We start from the raw sequence: 11,163 nt of genomic DNA on the forward strand, positions 1-11,163 counted from the left end.
TTCTTGATTTGAACCCATTGCTTTGTTGATAGTATTTGCATTAGAGTGTTCATTTAGAGTCTATCCTCTGTCATGTCCCCTCAACCTCTGTATTTAGGCAGTTGCTTTTTCTCGGTGTTTCCACTCCCATAGTTTATCTTTTGCTTATGAATGGTGTTTTTTTCTCCTGGATCCCTGCAAGTTGTTCAGGGACATTACACCGCCACTAATGGAGAAGTCCATTACGTTCGATTATACCACAGTGTATTAGTCTCTGTATACAATGTTCTCCTGGTTCTGCTCCTCTCGCTCTGCATCACTTCCTGGAGGTTGTTCCAGTCTTAATGGACACTTTAGAGAGAGTATTTTCTCTTGAAATTAGTTGAGGATCCAGAAGCTTTCAAAGGCAGTGAAAAGAAAGAGTAGCCAGGGTTATACTGGCCTCAATGATTGGTATAGATAAGAACTCTTTTTTTTATCATCCCTGAGAAGTGATGATAAAATAAGATTGGGCTGGATCACAAATTGAGGGCATATATAGAAAAGCAGCTGGACAAGTGAATTTGGGGGAAACTCTGGACTGGAACTGGAGATGAGGTATTATACTTTTTTTCCCTTTTTGACTCATGTTTAAATTGGAATTAAGTGAGGCAGAGTTGTATGTAATAAGTTAGCCTCACTCTTTCCCAGTCATCAAAGAGCATTAAGAAGACAAAAGTCAAGATGACTGGTGGTAGCTTGAGATTCAGTGAATGGCTGGCATCTTTGTATGTCTGACCATTCAAAGTGCTGCACAGTGCCTGCTTCTACATGTACAATTGGAACAACTCACTTGTATTTGTCTATTCTACCAGGGAAGTTGATGGGATCAAGGGTCTGTTGGTTGCTCTCAATGGGTTTAATCCACCTGCCAATATAATTTTACTGGGACATGGCTACAGTGCTTCAAGTACCTTCTTGTAGCCCCAGATGATAGTTGGGTGGCAGACAGACCTCAAAGGTGGATAAGCAGGCTTGAAAAGGGCTCAACAGCCCTCACACTAGAAGTATGAGTTGCCCCTGAACAACCCATAAACCCTGGAGATGGGGTAGTGAATATCAGAGAGAAAGGCCATGGCAGATGAAGAGGCCATCAACTGAGATGGTGTAGTGGAGAGAAAAGAAGGCACCCTGTAGCTCTCTGACTGGAGAGCATTTCCCAAGAACTTCAACTGACCAGGATAAGAAAAAGTGGTTAGGACAGCAATAGGTGTCTCATCTCTTCTCACAGATTCGAAAATTCTCAAAACTCTGCACTAAAGATTAAAGAAGCACTATAGAATGGTGCTATAACTAGTTAAAGAAGTACATGATGGGCAGAAATTCTACTGTCATCTTGAGATTGCATAAAGAGAGGCAGGCATAAGGGACTAGAGCTCAAGAAATGGAGGCAATAGTCCATCTGTTAACAGCATTGCTCAGTACATGGCTGGTCTTTGGCTGAGATGGGGAGCATCCAGAGTATTCAAGACCAGGTGATAAAAGAGTCTTCCATTCATAGGACATTCATTTGAAGAAACTGGGATGCCTACGTGTAGAGGACATGCAGTTGAGAGTGGCAGCACTCTTAAGGTATTTTCAATTATATCCACAGTATAAGTACTAGATCCATTTCTGTTTAATCTCAAGTTAAAGGAGCATAGAGCCATTTCCTTCCCACAAGATGATTCTTTACTTTTGTTTTTATTCTTGTTGTTCAGTCTTTCACTCATGTGTGATTCTGTGATCCCATGGATCCTGGCCTGCTCGATTCTTCTATCTTGCACTACTTCTCCAAATCTGTCAAAGTTCATATTTGTTGTTTCCATGGCACTATCTATCCATCTCCATCTCTGCCATCCCCCTTTCCTTTTGCCTTCAATCTTTCCCAACATCAGGGTCTTTCCCAATGAGTCCTGTCTTCCATTTGACAGTGCTTAGCTTCTCCTACAATACAACTCTCACAGTCACAAATCACCATTGGAAAAACCATAGTTTTGACTATATGGACTTTTGCTCATAAGGTGATGTGCCTTTAAGTATACTGTCCAGATCTGCCATAGATTTTCTTCTATGGAGCAAGCATCTTTTAATTTCATGAATGCAGTCATCATCAGCAGTTATCTTTGAGCCCAAGACTATAAAATCTGACAGTTTCCATGTCTTCTCCCTTTATTTGTCAGGAAGTGATGGGATCAGATCTTTTTTTTTGTTAAGCTTTGAGTCAACTTTTATAACTTATTTCAACCTCAGTGAGGAATTGTAAAATTCTTATTCACTTTTTGACACAAGGTGGCAATCTCTGCATGTGTGAGATTGTTGATGTTTCTCCTGGCAAGTTTAATTCTGGTTATTGATTTGTTTAACCTGAGGTACTAGTTAAATAAATTAGGTGACACACCTTACAGCCTTGCTGTTCTCCTTTACAATCTTAAATCAATCAGCTATTCCATGTTCCATTCCAACTGTTACTTCTTGGCCTATGTACAGGTTCCTAAGGACACAAGTAAGATGTCTGGTGTCAACTTTGCTAAAGAGAATAAAATATTCTTAGCCCAATAAGGGAGCTGTCCAAAACAGAAATTATCTTCTGTAGAAGAATTCATTTCCATTGAAGTTACCTCCCTAGAATGTCTGTCAGCAATGATTGGTGACTCATTTGGAACTGTGCTTTGGGAAAGGTCTAATGAAATGACACTGCTGAGGGCATTTCTGTCAATTAGCTACTATATGCGTAGAAATGGACTGGCTTTTGTGGATGGAGAATAATGTCTTGTAACAATATGTAGTAATATTAAATTATTTTTGTATTTAATTCATACATTCATCATAAACTCTTTTTCACAGTATGAAGGATATGACTAGTTCATAGTGATACTTATATTGTTTTCTCTACCATCTAAAACACAAGTTCAATCAATAAATATTTACTTAGCCCCTATTCTGTGTGGAATTGAGTGCTAAGCTCTGACTTTCTTCCCAATAACCTACATAAGGCATATGATTATGAAGGCCATTTTGACTTCTCATGTTCGAGAATACAAAGACCCCAAGGCTGATTGTGGCACACAGGAGCAGATGCTCTCTTTCCCTTGGTGCCTGAGGTGTTTAGAGATTTAATTTAATGCTTTTGATTGATTTGCTGGAGACCTATGCAATAATATGTCTACTTCCATGGTGGAAGGTTGGGCTGAGGGCAGTGTTGTGACTGGTCTTATAGATGGCTAACAGAGAAGGGAAAGATTCTAGGACAACTTTCAGATATGGAACAAGAGTTTCTTTTGTAGTTGTTATGGTCTCTCATTCACTTGTCCTATGCTTCAAATTTGCTTCATCGTAACGAAGCAGTGGAGGATGCCTTTGTAAGGGATAAGGTACCCAGCAGTCATTAGGGAAAAGTTGGATCTGAAGATGATGAACCATGAACATGAGGCCATGAACATGTAAATCTTTTTGAAATCTTGAAGATGAAAACTCTTTCCAGGTGTGCCAAGATCACGGGGGAAGGGAAACATCTTATAAGGACAAATGCCTTACTTTTGGTAAATTGGGAGATGGATGAAGTATTAAAGTCAAAGTACTTCAGAAACCAAATTTTAGAAAAACATTTAGCAAGGAAAAATATCTGTTTCTGATAGAAATCCGGAGAGTTATTACATCATTAAAAAAGAGAAATTGAAGGGTAAATATTTTGCAATGATGAAAGAGTAGGTTAACACTGAAAATTTCTTTACAATGTCAGATTGAAACCGAAGAACTGAGAGGTCAAAGAGGAAAAGTGAAAAAAATTTTACTATGCCAGAAAAATAAGTTTATTAAAACATCAGAACAGATATCTCAACCATGGTGTACACAATGTGAGCAAACATACTGCAAGTGAACTGATGTTGAAAGAGTCTTTCTCATGAAAAATGAGTGCATAATTTCCTTGAATAATGGCCCTGTTGCTTCTCAGTGTCTGGCACTTCGTGGCCCCGAGGGCTTCACAGGATTACAAGGGTGTTCCCCCATGCCTCCAAGCCACAGGAGCAGATAGAATGGGGTGTCCTTAAAATGCTGTGGAATTAGCCCAGAGTAGAGAGGAACAAGGATTCCATCAAAGGCCAGGAGCAAGTGGTTTTTCAATAGAAACCATAGGAAGAATATCTTCCACAGCAAGATGGGCGGCAGCAGCCATAGCCACCATAGCCCAGACCTCCATAGCCACCATAGCCATAGCTACCATAGCCATAGCCTCCACAGCCACAGCCACCACAGCCATAGCCTAGGCCACGGAAGCTGCCACATCCACAGCCATAACCAGAGCCATAGCCATAGCCCAGGCCTCCATAGTATCCTCCGTAGCAGCACATGGTGTCAAGATTCAGGGAGTTGGAGGCTTGTCAAGGATAGGTTGTGTGAGTATGTCTGGCACCATCTGTATGAGGACTTTTATACACTTCCAGCAGCAATTTCCAAATTGCATAATTCTCATTAATGAAAGAGTCAGGGAAAAAATCACATTCTTGTCATTGTTTGGTGAAAACAATTCCTTGAGCTTATTAAGGGTATTTTCTCTCCATTTGCTGTTTCTCTGACAGGACATTTATTTTTGTAATGAGAAATTATTATAATGTTGCCAAAGTAGATATGTTTAATGTGGTTATTGTCTGACTCATCCTTCATGGCAGCTCTCTTCCAGGTGGCATTATCCTCTTTCCATTATCCCTACCAGCCTGGCCTTCTGATTCTTTCGTCAGCCTACGAAATCTTGTCTCTTTTAATAAGTCCTCTTTAAGACTAGTGACAGAATTAGTCAAATTTCCAATTGGAGTTGGGATGGTGGTAGGACACACAACTATTTGGAACAGGCCAATTAATTGGCCATTCTAAAATCATCCCATTCACCAACCAGGTCCCCATTGTTTGCACTTTGCCAGGTACTGTGCTCAGGACTGTGGATACAAAAATTATTAAAGAATACATGTCCTTAGGCAGTTTTAAAGTTCTAAGTTATAAATGTTCTAAGTTATATATATGAAAACAGCAAGGCATCCTCTACAAAGACAGAGTTGATGGGAGAAGATGACAAAGACAAAGGAAAAAGCACTGGAGGAAATGGGTAAGAAATGTGCTACAAAGATGATTAGAGGAAAGTCTCTATGGGATCAGGGAAAGTCAGAGGGAAAGGGCAGAAGGAGGAGTGGATTCTGGTTGGATTTGATAGCAAACTAGTATAAAGGGAAGCAGAAGAGATTTGTAGTTTCCTATAGGTCAGCTTGGGCAAGACCATGAAATACGGGGAGGATAATAAAGTGTGGAGCCTAGAATGATAGGAAGAAGCTAGCTCATGAAAAAAAGATGAAATGTCAGACAGAACATTATATATATGTATACGTATATATGTAATATATATATTATTATACACACACACATATATAATATATCAACATAGAACAGGAAACAACTAGAATTTACAAAATAATCAATACCTGACAAAACTCACCCTTTAAAATGGGAGAGTAATAATTGACTAAGGGAGTGTAATGGAGAAAAGAGATGGTATACTGTAGTTCTGTTTGTGGAACATCTCAGAAAGACTTCAGGAGAAAATGAATTCAAGGTGTTTGGAGAAGCCAAAGGTGTCGCATCTCTTTCCCCAGTTCCCAATCACCTTACAACACCACTTTAAAGAATAAGAAAGCTTGATGGGATGTCATAGAACAATGAAAAATCCACTGTTACCTTGAGATTCTATGAAGAGAGGAATAAGGGGCTAGAGTTCAGGAAAATGGAGATGATGGCTCGCTCATCTGTAGCATGCACTACTCAATGCATGACTGGTCTCTGGCTAAATGGGAGAGCACCCAAAGAAGTGCAGACCAAAGAGCCTCTCAAACAATCCCTTTGACATTTACTTGAAGGCCCTGGGACTAATGGACTTAAGGGAACATTTAGAATGTTATGCTAGTTCTCCTAAGGCATTTTAATGGCCGACATATAATATAGATATTAAGTTTTTTTTCATTTATCCTCCTGGGGGAGAACATTGATTCAGAGCTTTCTTTCCCCACCCCATAAACTGATTTTTGACTTTGCCAAAGAGAATGAAATGTTCTTTGTCCAACAGGAGCTGTACAAGAGAGAAATGATCTTCTTCCAAAGGATTAGTTACGATTGAAATGACCTCCATAAAATATATCCCAGGAAAGGATTGGTGAATCATTTGAAAATACAGTCTATACTCAACTTTCAAGAGGTGTAACATTGTTAGAAAATGGTGAGAAAGGGGGAAGCTGGGTGGTTCAATGGACTGAGAGCCAAGCTTAGAGATGAGAGGTCCTAGGATCAAATCTGGCCTCAGATACTTCCTAGCTGTGTGACCCTGGACAAGTCACTTAACCTTCATTGCCTAGTCCTTACTACTCTTCTGCTTTGGAATCAATACAGTATTGATTCTAAGATGAAAGGTAAAGGTTTAAAAAATGGTGAGAAAATAAAAAATATGACTGTTGATACAGTGAACCTATAGCAAATAGGTGAGTAGGTTTCTTTAACCATCAAACACCATAATGTTTCACTAGATATTGTGCACTTGAATGAATTGTTAATTTGTTAACACCAAACTTTTAGCTGACAGCTATGCAATTATCTAACATCTTTATTTTTTTTAATTAAGCAACATTGGTGACTTTACATGCTTGGGCTTATAGCCCAAAGGACTTGCAAATACTTTGGGGCATAATTGCAACAAAAACTTGAGTTTTAAAGGCAAACAATGAGAATATTCAGCCAATACATGGCTTGTTGCAATGGCAGAGTGAACAAAACCAGTTAAGCACCTTGTAGAATGCCAGTTGCTCCACAAACTGACCCACACTGCATTTCTCACCTTGTTCGTCACTGTACTTAATTGCAAATATATGTTTGCCATATGAAAGCAAATTATTAATAAAATCATGCAAATGTGTGAAGAAAGAAAACTTAAATATACAAATGTTGAAACCTGGATGAAATGAAGTGAAATGAGACTAATGAAAGCATTTCCCTCAAAAATCCAGTGGATTCATTCAAATGTGCATGCTATTTGTGAGTGGAGGGAGAATAATGCCCAAGAGCCATACGTAATAGTAGAAATTTATTTTAAGCTAACAAACAGCATGTGGGATGAGATCTGTTGATAGTGGCACTTCTACTGTTTCTTCTACTATTTGAAATACAGGTTCAATCAATAAACATTCATTAAACATCTAGTAGATGCCTGGTAGAATGTTAACTCTGGTTTTCTTCCCAAGAACTCATAGTAAGTCATGATTTGGGAGAGCGCATTGGCCCACAGACCCAAGGAACCCAAAGGGCCCGAGATAGGTTGTGGAGCAATAAAACCAATGAAATCTTTTCCTGGAAATTCATATTATTAGAGAGTTCAGGTGTTTGAATGGTTTAAAGGACAGCCTTGCAACATTGATGGGACAGCCTCAGCATGAGGGAAATGTTGTATGTTGGACAGCTTGTGAAGTGGGCTGGAGGAGAAAAGAAAGATTCCATAACAACCTGCAGACTTGGTATATGACCCTCTTCTGTAGCAGTTGTGGCAGGTCATTCACTTGTATTTTTTTCTTCTGGGTTATACATATGTTATCATTCAAACCTAATTTCCATATTGTTCATTTTTGTGATAAAGTAATCTTTTAAAACCAAAATCACAAATCATATACTGACATAAACAAGTGATAAATCATATGTTTTCTTATGGATTTTTACTCCCACAGTTCTTTCTCTAGATGTGGATAATATTCTTCCTCATAAATCCTTCAGAGTTATCCTGGATCATTGCATTGCTTTCATTAGCAAAGTCAGTTACATTTGGTCATTCCACAATGTTTCAGTTACTGTGTACAATGTTCTCCTGGTTCTGCTCATTTTACTTTGCATCAGTTCATGTAAGTCTTTCCAGTTCTTATAGAAATCAAGCAGTTCATCATTCTTTAGAGCACAATACTATTCCATCACCAACATATACCACAATGTGTTCAGCCATTCCCCAATCAAAGGCCAACCCCTCATTTTCCAATTTTTTGCCACCACAAAAAGTGAAGCCATAAATATTTTTATACCAACAGCACCTCTCCCATTTAAAAAAATCCCTTTGGGATACAAATACAGTAGTAGTATTGCTGGATCAAAGAATACACATTCTTTTAAAGCCCTTTGGGGCATAATTCCAAATTGTCTTCCATAATGGTTGAATCAATTCATAACTCAAACAGCAATGCATTGGTGTCTCAATTTTGCCACATCTTCTCCAACATTTATTATTTTCTTTTACTGTCTTATTGTGTGCCATTCACTTGTGTTATGCTCCAAAACTTCACATTTGTAGGTGATAACAGAGGGGGAAGACTACTTGACATGAGATAGGCTAAACTCAATTCTGATAGCCATGAGGAATACTTTGTATGTGGAGGTCACAAACCATAAACTTGTGCACCTTCTGGAAAACTTGAAGATAAAACTCTTGCCAATGTGCATCCAGAATGTGGGAATAGGGTAGTCACTTAAAAGAAAAAAATGCCTTGCCTTGGATAAAGTGAGTTAGGAATTATAAATTTAAGTAGTGCAGTCAAATTTTAAGAAAGACACAAAACAAGGAAATCATATTTTTTCAGCCTAAATTTGGAGACTTATCAATTCATTTCAAAAGATGTTATAGAATAACCCCGCAATGACACAAGAATAGTTCAAAAAGATTGGAAATGTCTTCATGATGTGAAGCTAAAATGCAAGTCCGATGAGATCAAGGAGAGATGAAAACAGTTTTGCTAAGCCAGTGAAAAAAGTTTATTAGGACAACAAAACAGGCATTTCAGCCATGGTGTAAAAGATCAGAGCAAACTTGTTGGAAATGAGCTATTGTGGGGAGAGTCTCCCTCATGAAAGGTGACATTCTGCATTATTCCCTGAAGGGTGGGTCCTGTTGCTTCTTAGTGCCTGGCTCTTCGTTGCTTTCTGTTTTATATAGGAAGTCCAGAACCCTCTTGTTGTAGCTCTGCCATGCCACTCAGCTACAGGAGCAGATGGAAAATGCTGTGGAATTAGCCCAGAGTAGAGAGGAACAAGGATTCCATCAAAGGCCAGGAACAAATGGTTTTTCAGTAGAAACCATAGGAAGAATATCTTCCACAGCAGGATGGGCGGCAGCAGCCATAGCCACCATAGCCCAGACCTCCATAGCCACCATAGCCATAGCTACCATAGCCATAGCCTCCACAGCCACAGCCACCATAGCCATAGCCTAGGCCACGGAAGCTGCCACATCCACAGCCATAACCAGAGCCATAGCCATAGCCCAGGCCTCCATAGTAGCCGCCGTAGTAGCTCATGGTGTCAGGATTCAGGGAGTTGGAGGCTTGTCAAGGATAGGTTGTGTGAGTATGTCTGGCACCATCTGTATGAGGACTTTTATACATTTCTGGCAGGAGGTGTGGCCCATCCATTTCAGAATTGCACAATTCTCATTAATGAAATTGCCAGGGTAAAAGCACATTCTTGTCATTTTTTGTTTCTTGAGAATAACATCTCCAGGTCATTAAAAGTGTTTTCTCTTAATTTGATGCTTCATTAAAGACTCTACCATGATCTATACTGATAAATGATTATAATGCTGCCAAAGCCCATTTAATTCATGTGACTAGTTCCGTGTTCAGATGTCTCTCACATGACATTGTTCTCCCATCACGCTTTCTGCCCAGGCTTTCTGATTTTTCAGGTAGGCAGTTGAATCCTGCTTCTTATTCAGTGCTGTTTGAGACACAAGTGACAGAATAACTCATGCAAATTTCAGATTGGAGTGAGATGGTGGTGGGACAAAATTACATGGAACAGGTCAATCACCAGCCATACCCAAAGCACCCAAAGAACAAACCAGCTCCCCACTGTTTGCCTGCATCATCCATTGTGCTCTGGTTTGGGTATTCAAGGGAACGTCCACATAGTCCCTGTCTCCAAACAGATAAAACCAGCAAGGCATTTACAACAAACATGGAGAGATGATGGGAGAAGATCTCAGAGGAAGATACAAGGCACTTGAGCATTAGGATAAAGCCATATGCCATAGGTGGCTTCAATGAGTAAGGGAAACTTAGAGGTCAGAGGAAGAGAGAGGATTGTAGGCAGGATGGAGAAAGGTAAGCAGAAGAAGCATGCTGCGTATTGTTTGATCCAAATTAGGCAGACCAGCTTAGGCTGGGCCATAAAATGTGGAGAGTACAATAAAGGGTACTGAGGCTGGAAAAGTAGGAATGTGTTAGCTGATGAAGAGGGCAAAATACCACACAGAGGACTTCTATTTAAACCAGCACAGAGCAGGAACACTTGAAGTTTACACCAATAATTGGTTTGGGTACCAGAGTTTTGGGGTGTTAGAAAGGAAGACGAGTCATAAAGAGTCTAGAAATATTCTCTGGGCAGCCAGCTGGAGGATGGATCTTGTTGGGAAGAAGATTGAGACAGGAAAGAAAGAAGCCTTAGAAGAGGACATTAGTTTAGGCCATGAGGACACCATTGGGAACTTTGGAGGAAAAGATCTCTCTTGAAGACAGGGTCTGGAACCCAACGTACAAGGTTTTAAGGACAGTAAAAGGAAAGCAGCCAAGGTCTCTGAGTAGGCTTCAGCAATTGCAAAACAGCTATGATATTTTTTAATGTTGAATTACTGGGAAGTGCTGACCATATGAGTTTGAGGAGGATCATGCATTCGGGGCATACTTGGGCAGCTAGCTGAACAAGTGAATTCAGGGGAAATGCTGGGCTAGACTTAGAGATGAACGAGTTTCAGAGAGAAGGTAATTGAGCCCATGACAGATGAGAAGATCATCAATGAAGACTCTATAGTGAGCAGAAGAGATGACAGGCTCTCTCTTTGTGGAGCATCTCTGAAAGATTTCAGTTGACTAGGAGAAAAATGAGCTCAAGGGCAGCCAAAGATACCTCATCTCTCCTTCTAGCTTCCAAACCACTCAAAACTTTACTCTACACCAATAGGATGTCTCGTGAGCACCAGTAATCATACTGTGGCCTTGAGATTGCATGAAGAAGGCCATGAGGGGCTGTAACTCATGAAAATGGAAGCGGTGGTTCATCCATAACCCACACTGCTCAGTGCATGACTGGTCCGTGCCTGAACTT

At 39.9% G+C, this 11,163-nt stretch overlaps 2 protein-coding genes across 2 annotated transcripts; both read right to left on the reverse strand.

Moving 5' to 3' along the window:
- Positions 1-3,796: 3,796 nt before the first annotated feature.
- On the reverse strand, positions 3,797-4,384 carry LOC107649125 (keratin-associated protein 20-2-like). The gene has a single exon (XM_016422566.2). The coding sequence runs from the start codon at positions 4,347-4,349 to the stop codon at positions 4,119-4,121; it is 231 nt and encodes a 76-aa protein (XP_016278052.1). The 5' UTR covers positions 4,350-4,384; the 3' UTR covers positions 3,797-4,118.
- A 4,268-nt stretch (positions 4,385-8,652) lies between these two features.
- Positions 8,653-9,366, reverse strand: LOC107649126 (keratin-associated protein 19-1-like). Its single transcript, XM_056825861.1, has one exon. The coding sequence runs from the start codon at positions 9,357-9,359 to the stop codon at positions 9,129-9,131; it is 231 nt and encodes a 76-aa protein (XP_056681839.1). The 5' UTR covers positions 9,360-9,366; the 3' UTR covers positions 8,653-9,128.
- Positions 9,367-11,163: the final 1,797 nt, after the last annotated feature.

The sequence above is a fragment of the Monodelphis domestica genome, chromosome 4, assembly GCF_027887165.1.
Source record: "Monodelphis domestica isolate mMonDom1 chromosome 4, mMonDom1.pri, whole genome shotgun sequence".
Taxonomy (NCBI): Eukaryota; Metazoa; Chordata; class Mammalia; order Didelphimorphia; family Didelphidae; genus Monodelphis; species Monodelphis domestica.